Source organism: Cyprinodon variegatus, unplaced genomic scaffold (assembly GCF_000732505.1).
Source record: "Cyprinodon variegatus isolate N-32 unplaced genomic scaffold, C_variegatus-1.0 Scaffold335, whole genome shotgun sequence".
NCBI lineage: Eukaryota > Metazoa > Chordata > Actinopteri > Cyprinodontiformes > Cyprinodontidae > Cyprinodon > Cyprinodon variegatus.
The window spans coordinates 1-20297 of NW_015150788.1; the positions used below are offsets into that span (position 1 = coordinate 1).

Consider the following 20297-nt stretch of genomic DNA (forward strand, 5'->3'; position numbering starts at 1 on the left):
CGCTGAATGTGTGCATTGATGACTGAAAGACATCTTCTGCCTCCATTTATCTGTTTACTACAGTGTGTTGAATTCATGTTACTGCATGTTTAAAGACATTTCAATTAGTGGAAAAAAATTGCAGGGGGGAATATAAAAAACAAATGTAATCAACCAAAACTTTCCCGACCCCCATGCAGTACCTCCGTGGACCCCCTAGAAGTAACGGAACCCTGTTGAAGACCTCCGGTCAAGGGTGTCCTGGAATCGCCCTATATGCTTGCTCAATAATGACTATAAAATTTTTGCGTTCATCATCGCAAAAAGGCTTAAGTGTGTCTTAAACTCCATAATGAAACACAATCAGGCTTTATGACCAACAGACACATAACCAACAATATACTATTAGTGCTAGATGTATTAGATTATTCAGATCTATTCAAAGATGATGGATTTCTGTTATTTGTAGACTTTTATAAAGCCTTTGATACTGTGGAACATCAATTCATTTTAGACTCCTTGTGTAAATTTGGTTTCGGACATTATTTATCATCGTCAGTAAGGACCCTGTAAAAAAATGGTAATAGATCGGTAAAGTTAACTGATGAAACCTGTCCCAGATTTGATCTTTTAAGAGGAATTAGACAGGGATGCCCAGTTTCTCCATACCTTTTTCTACTGGTTTCTCAACTTTTAGCAGACCATATTAAATCCAGTGATATTCAAGGCATCCCTCTCTTAGATAGAAAACTTATAATCACTAAACTTGCAGATGATACAACTCTCTTTTTGAAGGATAAAAATCAGGTGTCTAGTGCTTTGGAATCTTTAAAAGAGTTTTCAAGAGCTTCTGGATTATATGTAAATGTCAACAAATGTGAACTCATGGCTATAAAGGAATGCTCCACCAGCTCCATCTGTAATATAATGGTTAAAGGTGAAGTGAGGTACTTGGATATAATAATTACTAAAGATCAACAAAGAACAGCATCCTTAAATTTTGAACCCATTATCCAGAAAACTCAAAGAAAGAGAGATTTCTTAAGAGCCATTGGTTTAATGGCTCTTAAGAAATCTCTCTTTTAAAGGGAGAGTATTAATAACCAAGGCAGAGGGTACTTCGCGTCTGACTTTTGCAGCTTTATCTCTCCACTTAGAGAAAAAACTTCTAAATGACATTGACAAAATGTTATTTAACTTTATATGGAGAAATAAGACTCACTATTTAAAAAAAAACCTGTTCTTATGAATCCATACAATGAAGGTGGTCTTAACTTCCTAGACTTTACTACTCTGAACAACACTTTTAAAATTAATTGGCTAAAAAATATATACAAACATCCTAACTCTATTTGGAATGCTATAACTTTGTATATGATTTCTAAACTTGGTGGATTAAACTTCTTCTTAATGTGCAATTATGATATTGATAAAGTTCCCATTAAGTTATCAGCTGTTCACCGCCAGGCCTTCTTTGTCATGGACTCTGATCTATAAACACAACTTGTCCTTTTCAATATTATTTAGAGTGCTGTTTCCCCCTAGCGTTAACTTTTGTTTAATAAATGTCAGATCTTAGTTTATTTTATTTTTTCTTGTCTTTTTTCCTTATTGTTTCATGTTTTGCACAAAATGAGGTCATTTACTTGACTGGTAAAAATGTGAACTTATACTTGTTGAAAATGTCTGTAAATAATGGTTGTGAATTCCTATAGTGCAATATGGTTGCTCTGTATTGTTCTTTGCAGAAACAAATAAAGTTGTATGAAAAAAAAAAATAAAAAATAAAAAAGGTGTCCTGGAATGTGACCAGGTGGGCAGTGCTGTAGGAACCAGGGTAGCATAATGATGATGATGATGATGATGATGATGATGCCATGTTGCGAAATTGCACCCACTGGGATGTTTCCTCCACGCTGGGCAGGGACTTTAAGGATGGCTAATAATATTCTTTTCCCTTTTTAGTCTTTTTGTTAGATTGAATCTTTCTTTATCAAGGAAGATTAACTGGTGCTCCACTTCAGCTAAAGGATGGGCTGATGCCAACGTAACAATGATAGAAGTAAACATAAAGTGCTCACTTTTGTGAAGCACAATATTACAATACTGGAATACATATTAAATAATATATATAGTGTTAAGAGATTAAATCAGTTGTGACTTTGTATAGAATGCTCTTGCACAGAAATAAATCTAAATGTTTTTATTTTTTTCTGAATCTCTTCAAAAAATGACACCCTGAAAACTTGCTTCATAAGATTTTTTCTGTGGCACACATGGTCCAGTGTTTTTTTTATTTAACTTATCAATATTCTAAAATAATCGATGAAAGATCACATAATCAGGAAGAAAACAAAGACGTAGATAAAGGACAAACATAGCATAGATGTAATCTCAATATTCAGTAACTTTTTAAAATTGCAGGCAAAACAAAGCTTTTTATGAATCACATGATATTTTTAAATGCAACATTTTCAAAATTATCCTCATAAGCCAGAGAATATACAGTAGGTTGGCCAAGCAGAAACAGATGGTGACAAAACTGGGTTGTGATTATTTCAAAGAGAAAGACTTTTTATAATAACCCATTAAATAATTTAAGAACGAAATGTATGAATATTTCTCACAACTCATTACCTCTTGTCCCCACAACCCAAAGCTGCTGATTAAAACCATCCTTCTGTTCTACTCAGTATGTAGAGACAGAATTTGTCCTCCTCTTCAATAGATATTTCACTAACTAGATTTTTAAAGATAACACCACATTTCTATTATCTGATATGTAATGTTTTTTTTCTTTTTTTTTTCTATTGTCTGGGGTTTTATTTCTGAAGCTTTTAAAACAGATGTTATTCAGACATTTTTAATGAAGAATTTGTGATTTTAAGAGCTTGAAACCTACTGCATTTTTTTAAAGGTTCACTATTGTTAGTATTTTACTGACGTCTTTTCTTGTTTACAATCCTTGTTGTTTTATAAAGCTTACCTATGGTGTAAGCTTTATAAATCTAGTGCTATTTTGCATTTATGTGTTTCTACTTAGTCAAGTTTTTTGCAAATATTATAACCCTGTTTATTTATCTTTTATTTATTTTCAGGAACCTATACAACTATTAATTAATTTGATCTTTCTTCAGTTAACATACAGAATAATAGCTAATATATACCTAATAACTTTATTTTGGTGAACAATAGCATTAAGAGGTTTTATTTTTTTGGTCCCAAGGCCTACCAAAACATTCTTAGGACTTTTACTGCACACGTCATGGTCGAAACTTTTTGATGGTTATAGTATCTGATTTCAAACATTTGTAAAGATTTTGCTATTATTTCTAAAACTGCCTTTGATCATATTAGGGACATTGCTAATATAAAATAGATTATCTCTGATGCTCCAACCTCAATTTGTCCTTTTATTTCATTTAATCATAATCACTATAATTCTCTTCAATTATCTAATTGTACAGCAGCAAAAAATATGAATCCGACCCGTTTTCTTTCTTTATTTACATCTCTTTTTTATGTAATATTATAGATAACATATCTCAAGAATCAATGTATCCTGACAAAGACGTCTCCGACTCAAGATGTCACTTTGCTGTTTATTCGCTAAATTTATTATTTGTTTATACATACATACAGAAATTGCAACAAAATCTCAGTTTGTGTAAACAACAGTTGACTGAATAATCTGTCAACAGAAAAACAAAGAAAACTGCACAGGCTACTCTTAGGGATAGATAAAGTGGAGCATGGGAAGCTTTATGCAAACATCATTATATTACTGTGATTTTGCTGGCTGCAAAGTGGGGCAGACAGCTTGAAGCCAAAGAGTAGGGACTCTGCATAAAGGTTTTATGAGGATTCATGTCACAAACTCTTGAGAATAGATTCAGAAAAAACTCATAGAGATTAAGCGGGCACAGTAATTATAGCAGGAATTAAGGCATCCAACATGAATGTGCAAGAGTGCTTCAAGGTTGAGCCTCTATTCTAAGGAGGTTTTGGCCAAGTGAGTTGTTTTTTTTTTGTACTGGTACATATGCTGGAAAACAACAATTTAGCTTTTGGTTTTGCTAAGCTTTCTGACAGAAGCTAGTTGGCAGTGTTTGGTGTTGTACCTATTTATAATTATATAGATTTTGCTACCACATAGTTTGTGAACTGAAACCCCACCCCCAAAGAAAAGCACTTTTAAAAGGTTTGGATGTTCCATTAAACTGATTGTAAAAGTTTAAAACATCTATATAAAAATAATTTCTTTAATGCAGAATTGCACTCATAAAAAATTAAAATGTTGGGGTGCTGACTCAGCCTACTGTATTTCTTTTTTACCAATTTTTTGTAGTTTTTCTTCACTTATGATTTATTCTTATTTGATATCATGTTCAAACCATTTCATTGTCATTTTTAAGAATAATATATATTTCTCTTAATACTTCTTAGAATACAGAAAATAAAGCAGTTATTTTCTTGTTTAGTCGGTACCCTGAGAAGAGATTAAACACCAACTTAAAAAAATCATGTCCGTTTAGTTTTTTTTTTTTTCTCAATTTCTTGAATTTCTCTAATATATTCATCATTTTAGATTTTTAGGATCAACTTATACACAGTGGGGGAGAAAGAAAACATATTAATAGCTTAGAACATCAGGAATAACTAAACATAGATAGAATTGTTAAATGGGCTTTCAAACCATATTACAATCATTGTCTAAAGATGATCAAATCGATATAGATACTACTGCAAAACCTAGATTTAAACGGTGGCATGCTTGAGCAGGCAGTACAGATAAGAAAGCCAAGGCCACCATATCTCCCTACATCCCTTTAATTCTGGTTAAATGCATTTAGATTCACCACATGAAGATACATTTTACAACACATGAGCTCTAAACATGTCAATATTTGAAATAACATTAGGAAAGTTTACTTCTCCAAGAATTGAGTAAAAGAACAGGTCATTGAACATTTATGGGTTAGAAAATAAAATCAGAAATGCAGCATTTTTGGGTAAATTTCATTTCCACTTAGCCTCCAGAGGTTTGATATCTATTTGCTTTCTTTTATCTCCTTGCTTGTTCCTCTGCTCCCAATCCAATGGCGGAGTAACCTCTCCTGCCCCCTGCACCTATGCCTCCTGCTTCTACTCATCATCCAACATTTCAAACAGGGCCTGCAGCAGCCGGTCGTCTCTGTGCTTGTATGGTTTGCTGTTGTAGAAGCCGTCACTGTAGTCACTGTAGAGGTTGTCCTCTGGGCCCTTAAACTTGTTGATCAAGTCCAGAGCCTGATACAGCTTCTGAGCTGGGAGTTTTGTTGGAGGAGGAAGGAAACCCTGGCTCTGCTGCTGCTTCCTCCAAGCAGAGAGAGGCCTTGCTGCGGCCTGGGGAAGCTGAGATGCCTGTCGATTAAAGGCCGTCTGAAGGAGTCGCAACAGGGCCAAGGAAGGAGAGTAAGGAGAGCTGCTTGAAGAGGTTTTGGGCTCTTTCTCTGAGCGTGAAGGAGATGCTTCTGCAGGCTCAGTCTTCTGAGGAGGGAGGGGCTGTGTGGGCTCCTGTTTCATCAATCAGACAAAAAGGAGACATCCGGTTATGAGACATATTGTAAAAGAAAGATAATCCTTAAAATTTGCTTGTGGGAATTTGTAGCATAATTTGGCTTTAGAAGAATTGAGGCCATAGCGTTGCAACAAATATTTGTCTTGCCTTGAGGATTGGAGAAAGAAACAGAACAATTAATACATTTAAGACAACACAGGTGAGAGAGGGCCAGAGGCCTGATGCCAATTTATAGGTCTTTAACTTTCTTGAGGTCATGCAGGGCCTTATAAAAATGACTACACTGCATTTTTAGGGTTCTAATGCTAAACATAAAAAAGTCCATGTATTTTATTGAGGTTGCATTTAATTAAACAATACATAGAAGTGCACAGCAGCTGCAAGCTAAGTAGAAGGTTAAGATAATTGTTCCCATTTCTTTTACAAAATATTCTAGAAAGTCTGGAATGCCAATATTTTAGTAGACTCTGACTCTGATACCTATGGATAAAATTCAAGCTAATCAGTTATTTTCAGAACTTAAATATCTGGTTAAAAGTCCAGCTGTTGTCAGTATACACAAAGAGTATCTGTTTGAACAATGGTAGACAAAAAGCAGAATTTACAATAAAGGAAACAACAGACAAGTCAAGGATAAACATGTGGAAAACTTTAAGGCAGGGTTAACTCATGAAACAACATGTCGGGTATGAATCTTTCAGAGAGCACTGTTTCATCGATTATCAAAGACGCATTAGAAAAGCACAATGAAGAGCAGAGGAAGCCAAATACAGGGTAATTCTTAAGAAGAATCTAGTTAAGACACATGAGACTGAGATGAATTTCACTTTCCAGTAAGATAATCTAAATGGACAGCCAGAGCTCCATAGAATAAGTTAGGTATTTACATGTAAGAATGATGCAGTCTTAAAGAGACATTGTGTAATAATTTCTCTTTTTTACTGCCTGTATGTGTTATTGTCAGTTTGTTATTACCTCCACTAATCGATGCATCTTTTTTATATTAGTTTATACTTAAGGCTGGTCACCCGATTAAGAAGCCCCATGAGAGTCGGTATCGTAAAAGTACAGACGCCGGCGAGGGATAAAATAGTACTAACCCATGGAATAAGAACATGTTTCCCCTGGCTGGAAGTTCAGTGTTACTGAGAGGTGGCAATGTAGATCGTTTGGGTATTAGGATACAGTATTCATTTGAGTGAAAGCTTGAGTCAGAGCTAGATGACAGTAATTTTTACACAATATACCTTTAGACCTAAATAAACATTTACAGATATTCGCTCTGACTGATCAAATTTACGAAGAAGAATGGGAACATTTCTACATTTACACATGTGGTAAACATATATTGCTAATGACTTAAAGCTGTAATTGCAGCTTATTGTAATTCCACAAAAAACAAACAAACCCCCTCCCACAAAAAAACAGGAATGATTTTATTTGTGGTTTACAAAATCTTAAAAAGTGTTCAAGGCTCACCGCCATCATGTCATCCATATGCTCCACACCCCGGCGGTCGTTCTGAACAGCATTGTAAGGAATGTAGACTCGGGGTTTCTTCATGTGTTCCGGCTTTTCTGATGTTCCGTGGAGTATCAGCTTCCAATTCAAGATCCTTCCCTTGTTTTCCATCCGTCCTGACTATAAAAGCATTAAACGAGTGGTTTAAATAAAAATAGTCAGAAAAGGAGACGCTCCACAAACCTACAAATTCATCAGTAATAGGATTACAGTTAAAATCTTTTCATTAGTAAGAAAAAAATATATATTTTCTATGCTTTTATTTTCCCACACTAAAATTATTTTATTTATGTTTTACTTCATATTTTAATTAACTAATACAAACCCCCAAATTATTAGACAGTTTCATATGAGTGCATTTATAAAAAACTCACAGTATCTGTGATCTTTAAGGTCCAAGTACCCGCAGGGTCTTCTCCCCATGTATGAACAGACATAAAGTCCCAGTTTCTGAAGCCATTTGATGATGTGTCTCTTTCTCTTTCTGCCAGCAGTACAGTTGTTGTACCTGAGGAAAACCCCAAAGGAATAGATTATTTAAAACTATACTTTTAATTTATTTGACATTACACATTTGTTTGTTATTTGTGCTTGAACGTCTCTGACCAGCTGGGGAGGTGAGTGTGATGTGCAGGTCTCCTCTCCGGGTATATTCAATGCTTGCCTCCACTTGCACATGCTCTAGAGAATGGATAGCATTTTCCTGGCCCGCACAGGCTTTAGTTGGAATCTCTATAGTGATCTCTCCTGCTGCCTTTAGGTCTCTGTGGAATGCATTGAATTAGCTGTGCCTGAGACATAAACAACACTTCTTGACAACGTTCTTGCGAACATTATATTACTCCTGAGAAATAATGAGCCGTTCTCATTATTTAAGAAACACAATGGTAAAAATGTATATCATCATCCCTTAAATACGGTACCTTAATTTTGTATCTTTTATATAAACCACTGACCTTGGAGGACAAGTAACAATGATTTTTTTAACAAGTTAATTTATTTTCGTGACCTTACTAAACCTACTCACACTTGTCATCATACTCTTGATCTTGCATCGCTACATACTTGTCAGAAAACTATTGCATGTTATGCCGTATACGAGATTTTGTAACTCTACCTGTTCTAATTGTATGCTGACATATTTATTTAACAACAGTCCCAAGTGTCCACAATGTGCATCTGCAGATTTGGGAACATTTGGTCATTCATTTGCACAAAAAAATCAACTAATCCCACTCTCCCGAGAGATGAATGAAAGGATTTATGTGTTTAAGCTGGCATGAAGCCAGAGGGGCATGCTCACTGCTAAGCACTGAGAGGAAATGTAGAACCGACTCTTCAGGATTAAACAGGGGTTTTGCAAAGTAATCAGAACTTTTATGTTGGGGATATTGAAACCGCTAATCTACTATTATTTGAGGAATAAACATAAACTTAGACATACTTTACTGTATGACATGCTGGAACATCCAACAGAATCTACAATTTCTGCATGAACATCTGCACTGTACCTTGGTTGAAATGAGTCATCTCGAATGATGCACTGCTTCTTTTCTGGCACATGCTTCCATACAGTTGGGTCAGCAAGCTCTACAAGTGATTTGGCATTGAGAAGTCCAAATCCAAAGCGGCTGTTAACCATCAGCCCAGCACCATTCCGCTTCCACCCTGGGTTATTGGCCAGAGGATCAAATTCTGAGGTCCATACCACAATGTGCTGCAGGTCTCTCCAGGTAAGATCCGGACTGAGGCAGCAAACATAAGCATAAGGAAGGCAGGTTATTAAGAATGTAATAAAATTCATAAAGCAGAACTGAGTGCTAATAATTTGCCAATGAATTGTAGAGTCTCATACTTTTGTTCCAATGCAAGGGCAAATATCCCAGCAGCCAGTGGGGCAGAAGCTGAAGTCCCAGTGTGAGTCTGAGTGCACTCGTTGTGAAGATCAGCGCTTGTCTGAAGGCAAAAGTAAAAAAAAATGTATGTGATTAAGTAAAACTTATTTCTACTAGATGAGGTTTCTTAAAATCTACTTACAATTCTCTGATCTGTGTAGTCTCCACTGCTGTATGCTGTAGCTAGGGTGGAAGAGCACTTCTCTGCGTACCATGGAGACAGGCCCTGCTGTGAGGCGCTGCTGATTGAGATTGTATAGATGCTGTCTGTGTATCCGTCACAGTCACAGTTATCACCCTGCCGCCCTCCATTACCTGATGCCCAGACAAAGATAGAGCCTTTTCCACCTCGACCCTACACAAGACACAATAGCAGTTGTTTTACATCACCACACGGAATCAGGTCATCTCGTGTTACTTAGCAAATTAAAATATTTATAAATATTGTTTAGAATGCAACAGAACAGAATTGTATGTATTGTAATTTAAAAAAGGATAATATAAGCTGTTTGTTGGTTCAACCAATAGTAGTTTAATCAGTTTTGACTGATGCTCAGTTAAACATCGAAGATACCTTTACAGCTGATGACATTTTGTCAATAAAAATTTTCACACTTAGCATCCAACTGCATTGTCTGTATTGAAACTGATCAATCTTACCCCCTCTGCTGCATACAAATACTCCCATTAGCACTTCCCAGCAACTAAACATTGAGTGTTTTGACAAAGTATTTACATTGCTTGAAATTGTAACAGTTTTGTCATACTGTATTGATAAACTGGAGTGTAATTTGAAGGTTGTGTTATAGAGTAGCACACAGTAATGAACAGAAAAGGTTAATATATTTTATTATTTCAAAAGAAAATACTGACGTGCCTCGTACTGTATGCTATATACTCAAAACCAGTCGTCGATGGATGTCTTGCCTGGTTTGAACCATTTCCTGGCTGCTACACTCAGTATTTCCAATAAATATTTAGTCTCAGCATTTGTCCAAATTGGGCAAAAAGTTCAGCATAACAAAAAGTCATTTTTGGCCCAAATATTACTCTAAATTCAGTACAGCTATTTGGTAAAAACTGAGTTTAATAATTTGCTCTAAAATTAACAGCATTTAAGCCAAACTTGTTCAGGGATTCACTTATCGCTTTGTCCCACCCCTGCTTTACATACACGTTGCTTGTCATTTTGACCTGTTGTAGTCCACAATACAGCCTAGAAATTAGGTTTAGTCTGAAATCCTTTGTATAGGCATAAATAAACACTTTCAATAGCTTTTTTTCAAACACTCTCCATACATCAGGGATTAAGCAGTTAATATGGTGTTGCACCTGGAGAACCCTAAAGAAGTCCAGGTCATCTCAGTTGTAATGTATTGTTAAGGTTTGGAAATTCCTCAAAGTGCCTTGTTTGAAAAACTGCATTATGATGTGAGGCCTTGTTCAGTCCATTTCTTAAAACTCACATCCAGCTTATTTGGCATAAAATCTGAGTCATACGAGCACCATCTTAGAATCTTGTGTAAGCCAGCCTCCCTTAGTAACTAACAAAGTTTTTAAAGGTAAAGTGACCCATCTATTTCCTACTTTAGTTAGTTTTTTCATCGCTTCACATGCATGGACAGAAGCTGCAACAAATACATTCTCCTCAATTTCTTTCCATCTGACATGAAAATAAAATCTACACCAACAAACCAGAATTCTCAGTTGAGCAGCTATATAATAACCTTTCAAACAGTGCATTCAAAATCTCCCTTTGTTTTTAGTTAACTGCAAAGTTTTATATTTTATTCTTGGCTTTTTTTCTTTCTACACATATCTTGATAATAATTTGTCCCATTCATTAAATTGTGCATATGGTATTTCAATTGGAACAAATACAGCAGCCTCATCAGGATGTTCATTTTTCTGATCCAATCAGAGACTCAAGAAATACGAATGGTATTAAATTCCACATCTTGATTTCTTTCTTTCTCTTATTATTCAGTAGTTCTAAATGTTAAGTATAATAGGTCTTTTGGAATATTTACCACCAAGATATGGTTCATATATGAGGCTCAAGATTTGAGGTTTTTAATTTATAGCTTAAGACTGCGCTAAATTATTTAGTATTTACCATCGTTTTTAAAATGAGCTCTCCAAATTTCACATGTAAATGAAAACATCATCTGCAAATAAGGAAGTTTTTGCTCTTGGCCAAGTACTTGGATGCCTGTTAAATTTTTATTCTGGATAATCACCTGCCTTAAAGCTTCTATGAACATTAAAAAACATACTGGGCTTATGGGCACCACTATCTAGTCCACCCTCTCCAAATCAAATCAGTGTGAAATTTCCCAATGTATTTTCATTGTTCACTTTGCACTTTTAAAGAGTATTTGTAAGGTCCAACCAAAAACTGGATGGAATCTAAATTTTTGTAACACTCTCTATAAGAACTGCCAATTAACAAGGTCAAATGCCTTTTCTGCATTAAGGCTCAAAAGTAAAGCCTGCATGTTATTTTTAGTTATATGGTCAATTACATGTTAGAAGAAGACACTTTTAATATAGTTTGAGTAGAGTTCATTCAATTAATTTTTAGTCTTGTTCAAATCCACTGTTATTTCTCGACTATGTGACTTTTTATGAATCAGGTTAATCTTGTTTTGTTTTTTAATATTGGAGCAGTATCCAATTATTCTACCTCATGGGACCCCTTTAGGATCCCTTTATTTAAACTCCAGAATGTTTTCTTCTTCTCAGAAATCAATTGTATGTCAATATAAATTGAGCCTGACAGGTCTGACAGGTCCATGCATCAGATACTATGTACTCCACTTACCACTTATTATGTAATTCACCAATCCTTTTAAATAATCAAAAAATAATCGAGCCTGGAGTATACAGAGTGGGGGTGAGAAAAAATGATGAATGGAAAGGTTTAGATGTATGCAAGCATTATTTAAATTTGGTGTTAAAATTTCTACCACAATCAAGTAAACCCTGAGCTTCGGATGCTATCAGTTCAAGTATATGTTAAAATAAAATCTGGCGAGGCATAAACATTTACAAACCTCCCCCAGGTGTCCCCAAATAAAGATGAACCTCCCCTCAGTATCAGTCTTTGTATACGTATACATGTAGTAAAATGTTTTTGCGATTAAAACCTTTACAGCCCTTTTAGGACCTTGATTACAAGAAAACTGGTTTAACCCAGATATCTCCAGCTTTCTAATTCTGTCAAGTGGGTTTGACTGGATTACCTAAACCATTTACATTGTGTGCAATGACTTTAAATCAATGCATTTTAATAGCCCCTCGTAACTGTACTCAATTGACTATATTTCTATGTAAATTTGCATTTTAACAGGCAGAAATATCACCTAGCTGCCGGGAGCCTTGTGCTCTGAGCTGCAATCACTGCCTAAGCTAAACCCGAAGTCCCTTCTTAAACGTTTTTACACATAAAATGTTGAAACCCTTTTACCCACTTTGCTCTTATGAGCTACACTGTGTATTGTTGTATTTGTCACAACAAACTTCAATAATTTATATTACAAGAATTTAAGGTTAAGACTATTTCTTTAGGGTGAAAAAAATATATGAATTTGTATTTGAAAATACCTTCTGAATGCCATATTCAAATGCTTTCTGAGCCAGGCGGCCAGGACCCTCTACAGTCTTGCCATCATCATTGGGCCCCCAGCTGGCACTGTAGATGTCCACGTGGTTAGGATTGAATCCAATGGAGCTTGCCTCAATTGCATCGGTCACTATTCCATCCAGCATACGAATGCCTGAGGATAGATAGTTAGGAAGATTTTAACTTCAATTGAAAAGAAAAGCTTAAAAAGAAAAAGGGTTTTCAGAGTATTCAAAACCTTAAAATAGAAGCAGCCAGGTTATATGAGAAAATAAGCTTGGGGAGTTAGGGTCCCTTTCAGTAATATGACATTTCAGTGAAAAACACACTTTCGATATACTAAAACTCAGTACTTTTTAATTGACATTATTATGTTAGACAATAATCATTCTCATCACAAACATTTTGGATATTATGTATAAAAAACTCTTAAACAAAAATAAAAGACTTCCAGGTAAAAAAACAAAAAAACAAGGAGTTAGAAAACTGTTTTTAAATTTGGGACAAAGTAAAAGCCCTCACCTCCAACCTTGGAGTTGTATGCCACTCCAACGCCACATTTATTGTTGTCGGCCTGCATTGCAATCTCACCTGCACATCGAGTGCCATGCCTAAATGAAAAAGAATTAACCACTCATATCTTTAGCTTTTCTCTGAAGGATGTGTACATAAACAACATAAATAACTGTTTAAATCAAATAAATCTAAGTAAAGAAATAAATATGTACTTTATGCCTACCCTTTTGAAACATTTTTACTATGTTTTTTTGTTACTTATATAAGAATACTAATAAAAATAATATGACCAATCATACAGAGGTTTAAGGCAAATGTTAATATATGGGCTTACTTATTTTCATTGGTGGAGTCGTATCTGGGGAAAGGATCCGGGTCATTGTCGTTGAAATCGTAGCTGGCTGCTGGGTCCTTTAAGAAAGATAACAGAAACAGGTCCAACATATTCATAAAAAAAATGGGAAAATAAATGAAATCGATTAAAATAACGTTAAAGGCATATTTTATTCATCATGTAACCAAGAGCTTATTTCCTGTCTTGGTAAGTCTACTGTAATATCTAACTAGTAAATCAAAATGTTTGGAGCTTTTGAGCTTTACTGTCATCATTTTGCTGCTGGTTCACAGAAGCAGCTTCAATTCCAATGAAGTCAGATGCTTATGACAGTCATTTTGCTGCTTCTAAATTATGCAAATGAAAGCTGATAATATGCTCTGATTATTAGGGTTGGGTGTCTTGCCTGATTGATCTTTGGATTAATAAGCATGAACCTAATTACATTAGGAGTTGTTGAGATACATTATGTCTCATCTTTGCTCTGTTTTTCTTTCATTGCTCTTGTGAGGCAGCCTTAGATGGTTTCTGAATACAGAATTGAACCTTGTTGATTAGATCTGAAAATAAAAAAGGAAGACTAAGATCTTGCAGATGATTGGCACAAAGAAAAAAATCTTTTAAAGTTCAGATTTTATATTTTCAAAAAGCTCAGGGCCACCTTCATAGAGAAGCATCGTCATATAGCATGTTCATTAACACATCTTGACAAAATACATCGTAAGGTGTCACAAGCAGTGTTGCTATGGCAACAGGAGGTCCAGACGACAGAGGCTGTCTCCATGGTAACGGTGTCTTACGTAGTTAGCATAGATGTCTGTGTGGTTCCACTCCAGTCCGTCATCTAGGACGGTGATCACCACTCCCTTCCCAGTGATGCCCTTTTGCCACACAGGGATTACATGGAGGTCCAGCTTTGGCAGCGAGGACGACGTCCGGGTGTCTTGCTGGATGTGGGGACAGAAAAAAAATGTCTGAAATCACTTCAATTAAACAAGGCTTTTCAAGCATTATCATGATGAGCGTCAGCCAAACTTCCCGCCTGCTGAGTCCGCTGACCTTTGCAGACATTCATTACTGGGTTGTCAGCTCTTTCTTTGTAGGAGTTTGAGTCCACTCCCGGTGCTTCACAACCACTTACAGGAAGAGTGCGACTTGAAGGTCAAATTAATTAAGGCTTTTGTGTTTTTTAGTACCACGTCTTCAGTCTCAAGAATCAAACTGCTGTGTGAACGTGCACTTGTTTTTTGGCTATGCTCATATTCATAAACATCCCTTTTTAATCAGAAAATCTGCACAGGAATGAGGATGAATGAACATGTTCGGTTCGATGCCTTCCTTTTTCTGCCTCTATAGGATTGTGGTTCAAAGCTGGAAGAAGCTGAAACTAAAAAAAGAACTCTGCTCTATGTGCGTTATGCTCAGACGCTGCAGAACACCAGCCCAGATATGACTCATCTCTGCGATGCATTGGCCTCTGCTTTGATTGGTTGTGTTTCTGCTCAGTCCTCTCACCTATTGCACCTCTGTAATTCAGAATGTTTCTAGCTTTAAGCCAGCTTGCTTTAGGATTGGTGGCATGAGACTAAAAAACAATAATAAAACTGATAATGTTTGTGAGTGTCCACACAAAGAAAAATGCTATTAAGACAGACTGACAAGATCAACGGAATACAGGCGGAAGGAATTCCAGACCACATTTATGAGTCACTTACTAATTAGCTTCATGCAGTCACCCACTCAGAACAGATAAACACACTTCATCCTACACTCTGCTACAGCTATCCACCTCTGATCACGTCACAGAGCTCCACCCTTACTCTAGTATCTGCAGGTCTGCCAGTATCACAGTTATTAGCCTGTAAGTACTGTCCATGCAGTCTTTTATGACCTCTCAGTTTTTTTCTTATCTAATAATTTTCTTTGTTTGTCATCTAGGCTTTCGTTTGCTGGTTCCACACAAAAAAAAGAAACATTTTAACAACAAAGGTTAGAAATAAAAATGGAAGTTAGCATGTGATCACTGTTTAATCTGCTTCTGAGTTCAGGCTTCCCTAAACAGTGAATACTTAGAGTAATGCGGCCCTCCCTGTGACACGGACGGGATTTAATGTGGAAATACAAAAAGCGGCACTTTGAAGCCGATTCCATTAGTGTCATCATGCCTCATCGGCAAAGCTGATTCATCTCAATTTGTTTTCTCAGTCGCCACAAGCATGACTCATGTTCTGTTAGTACAGGTGCAAAAAGGGATGAGGCTGAGAGAACAGATCTGTCTTTACTACATTCACATCTTTAAATAGATATCACATTTGGGGTAAGTAAGTGATGTTGATCAAGCCTAAAATGGCAAATTAAGGATTTACTCTCTTTAGTAAGTGATTAGTCCCATCAGAGTAAATCACTGATTAGAGTCATGTGAGCTTAGAAGATACATTTTTTTAAGTAACCTTTAAAATCCTGCTCCAACACATCTAAATCAAATGGGTGAATGACATCCTCAGTGAGCTGTTAATAGAAGGCCAGACAATTTTTCAATAGTATAATTAGGTACATTTGAACAACACAGCATCTAAAAGTTTAATCTAAAGGACTCTTGTAAAATGTTTTGAAAAGCAAAGCTGAACTTTGCCACATTTTGTGAAATTAAAATTATACAGTTTGCATTAGAATGTTTGGTAAATTATCTGTGCAGAGCAGTGCAACAACTTCAAGGCAAATGATGAATATCATTGGGATTTGGTGTGAACAATCTTAAGAGTGCATCATCTTTTGGGAATTAGGCTTGTTTTTGGTTTACTGTTTCAATTCAATTTGAATCAGTTTATTTATATACCGCCAATTCACAACATATGTCATCTCAAGGTACTTTGACATTTCAATCAGATCATAAAGTCAAATGGATTCAAAGTTTTATTTCTAAAGAAAACCAGTTGATTGCATAGACTTATTGACTCAACTTATTGACTTCATTATTTAAAGAGTTTCTATCTTATGTCAAAAAACTCTAAGGGAAAAAAAATCTGCTAGGTTTTGGACAGATTGACAGCTTTCATATCACACACACACCTGTTCAGTTTACTGAAACAGGTGTGTTCAGTCAATAAATTTCGTAAAAGGTGGAACACAGGCTGCCTTATAAATAGCATTTATTATCTTCATCTGTTTCCTCAATATGCGTAAAATTTAAACCGTCTGATGCTACGTGGCAAGCATGTTTTGGTGTTGCAGGAAATAACCCAAATTTTGGGGCTAATTTTTTACATTTCTTTTCCAAGTTCTATGGATGTGATCTCTCTCAGCCAACCTTGTTTATCTAACGAGCTTAAGACTCTCAGTATGTGCAAAGCTCGGGCAATCGCGCAGGCTATGGTTACTGCCAAGAAAATTACTCTTTTTGGATGAACTAAAGATGCATAAATCAAAGTTTTAAATGTTGGGTCTCAGAGCTTTCAAATACCTTGTTGGAAAGAATTTGATTTGAGTTTCATCAGATTTGGCAACTAGTTTTTGATTAAATTGCACAACAAAATGTGACCAAAGGACACACACAACATCTTAATTGCATTTGAATATTTATTTGCCCGTAATTTTAAGTATAAGTAATTGCTGTTTAGAAAACCACAGTAAGTGCTGCTTTGATTCAGGAGAAGAATTGGACAAAAGTCGATGTGGTTTTCTATCTGGATGTTCTCTTCTGTCCAATGAAGATGGGTAAATAAAGCAATAAAAAGGATGGACAGCTGTGATTGTCCTCTCATCTACTGCAAGCCATATGATGGCTAAAACATCCCTCTATGGGTAAATTAGGATTTAATACATCCTGTTCTGGCCTATCCTGTCCTGCTGGATTACAGCAGTGTGACCAATTAAGCAAATGGCTCTTTTGGCTGGATCTGCTTGAAATAATGTTGCTGTTTTTTTTCTATCTCAATGTTGTCATTATTTGTTTGTGTGTATGCAGCATGTTTCAATTCTGGTTTATTTTTCATCTGACAATTGCATTTATGTGCTGAGGCTTGCTGATACTCTTCCTTAATGTGTAAAAACATTCATGTGTCCCAAATGCACAACGACAGGGGTGAGATGTGTTTCACAGGGTTTTATAATGCATGCAGATTTTTGCAGACAAACTGCAGGCATCAGAACCAGTGTACAAAACATTTGACCAGTAAGTAAACACACATAATTCTTAATCCCTCTCTGGTTATACCGGGAAGTCCAAACACCTTCACTAAAGCTACACTTACCAAGGCATGAGATCCATCTACCAATATACAGACTAATGCTTTGCCCAGAGCAACATCAGAATGTGGTGGTAAGAAGATGCAATTAAGGTCTTGACTTTCAGTATGCATAATGACTCCTACGGTTACTAGTACTATATGCACTGAACCAATAGTCACCTCTAGCGTAAAGATGAGTGATTTTAAACAAACTTTTTATAAAGTCTTGATTAAAAATAACTCACCAGGTACCACTGCTGGTTCCACATTGGATCATCAAAAAGCTTCTCCACTGAGCAGTCCCTGCACTCCCTTAGGGCGGCTCGCTTGTTTCGCCGCTTCTCATACTGCTGCTCTGCCCACAACACCTGGAGAGACAAATAGTGAATATTGATTTCATCAATCCCTGAAGATGAGACGCTCCAGCACAGGTTAGGTCAAGATGATCAAGCATTAAACAACCCACCCGATCATCCTCTGAGAGCTGCCTGGTCATGTGCCCGGCACTGCGTCTCATTCTGCGGGGGTGATTGTGATTTCTGAACAAGAAATGGTTTTCCAGGGCCCCAATCTACAGAGAGATCAACATGTTAGACAGAAAGGGGAATAATATGAAATAAAGCATCTGGTAAAGCTTATACCAGGAGCTCTTTGCTCTTTATTTTACATGCTGAACTCATCATGTCTGTCTGTGCTTTTTTGTTCTATTATATTTTATTCTATTCTATAGGTTCATTTTTGTTATTATTTTTTTTTTTTACAGATGGGGATACATAAATCCACATTTTAAAGCAGCAGGCAGAGCAGCATCACCAACATTAAACCAAATTTAATAGTATATAAATATGTTTCCCAGACCGATATAATTTACAATGAATTAAATTAATGATTTTTAAGCTTGCTACATTTATTTTAAAATTCATATCCTTCTAAAGTAACTGGCTACATATAACTTAAAAGACCTACATTTCTAAACATTTGAGCCTCAGGTTATGTCATTTTTCACAAAGGTTGACACAGCAATGGTAACTTGGACAGCAATTAACGCTGTGAGTTAACTTTGTAAAAAGGTTAAAAAAAATTAAAGGATTCTTACATTTTAATTGTGAAATCTAAATATTGCTGCTCAGTGATGCACAAAATACCCTTACAGGACCGCCCTGTATTTAGCCCTGTATCAATCTCCCCACTGCCTCCCTGTCCCTGCTAAAGAAAATCTCACAGAATCATACTGCCACTACCATGTTTTTCGCAACCACTACAATTGTTAAACTTGGTCTAATTTGGCCACAGCAAATGCTTTGATATATTTTCTATGTCTCTTACATAAGTTGTGGCAAACTGCACATTTATAATCCAAACCCAAAAGCCATAGGATAATGTAATGAGTTTTTAGCATGGCTTTGTTATATTTAGAACCAGCGTCAGTGGGTGGAGGAGATACAAAACGGACATCCTATGAAGGAAAAGATATTTGCATATAAGAAAAGGTACATAAATTGATAAAAGATTTACCAATCATGCATATAATAGTGGATGGGTCCAGTGGTTCCATAATTTCACAGGAATATATATTTTCAGTCTCATATCCTCTTTCCAAGCAAGTTATATAATTTAGAACACACTGATTTGTCTGTATTGTAGGTTTATTAGGGGGTTGAAATAAAAATAAAGCCACACACATCCTGCTTTGGGTCTGCCCATGCTAGATGTCCCAACATTTTCCCTAAATGATCTTTTTAAATTGATGTGATCAAACTGTAGGGCGTGGGCCTACCTGTCGGACCAGCTGGTAGTCCAGCTCCTTGGCGATGGCCTCGGCGGCGGACAGCCCGCCGGGGATCTCCACAGCCCACTCGTTTAGGTACTGCCTGTCCGCGTAAGACAACGCCTGAGAGCCGGACAGCAAGGAGCAGAGGACGGTGAACACACAGCACATCACCGCTGGACCACATCTCATTTCCATATCAAAGGAAAATCAAACAGATAAGAAAAGAAAAGTGTAATCTCCAAAAATCGGCGGCGCAAAAAAAACTGCCAAAGGTAAACGTCGCGTATTTATAACAACCAGATAAACAGAATAAAAAAAATTAAAAAAGCTTCTTTGAAATCAAATTCAGCGTATTTCCAAACTCGCTGTCTGGGATGAATAGAACTGCTTGTTGTGGCAGAGGAAATACTGCTGAGAGGATGGGCTGGTGTCAGTGCTTGTCTGTGGTCGTGATGTTGATGGTGGTGATGGTGGGGGCGTTCACACGTCAAAAATTCCTGATGCTCTGACGTCAGTTTGGCGTATACCTTTGGTAAGATTGGTTGCCGGTCCCTGTCGGAGAAAGTCTAAATGGGAGGTAGGAGGACTAAACATATCCCGAGCGTTTATCTCTGAAATAGGGAAGATATAAACCAGTATCAAAAACAGAGAGATAAATTGAGAAAAAAAAAATGGATGTGGTGCAGCATCTGTGGCACGCGTCATCATGCTATAATCACGGTCACTCAGGCATGTCGGAGCTGTTTTCCTGTCTGATCTGAGCAGCAGATTAGAGCTGCAGGAACTCTTATCAGAGCGATTCTGCTTTTTCTGGTTTCAGGACCTCGGACAGCTCCTCCTCCTTACCATTAACCTGAACTAAGCGAGAGT

The 20297-nt window shown here is 36.5% G+C and overlaps 1 protein-coding gene across 1 annotated transcript; it reads right to left on the bottom strand.

Moving 5' to 3' along the window:
- Nucleotides 1–4846: 4846 nt before the first annotated feature.
- Nucleotides 4847–19997, bottom strand: pcsk1 (proprotein convertase subtilisin/kexin type 1). Its single transcript, XM_015385266.1, has 14 exons — nt 19434–19997; nt 18123–18227; nt 17902–18024; nt 14231–14377; nt 13431–13507; nt 13103–13191; nt 12562–12734; nt 9098–9310; nt 8916–9016; nt 8572–8805; nt 7667–7824; nt 7435–7568; nt 7019–7180; nt 4847–5535 (listed from the first exon to the last, which is right to left on the bottom strand). The coding sequence occupies exons 1-14, from the start codon at nt 19620–19622 to the stop codon at nt 5125–5127; spliced, it is 2316 nt and encodes a 771-aa protein (XP_015240752.1). The 5' UTR covers nt 19623–19997; the 3' UTR covers nt 4847–5124.
- Between the last annotated feature and the right edge of the window lie 300 nt (nt 19998–20297).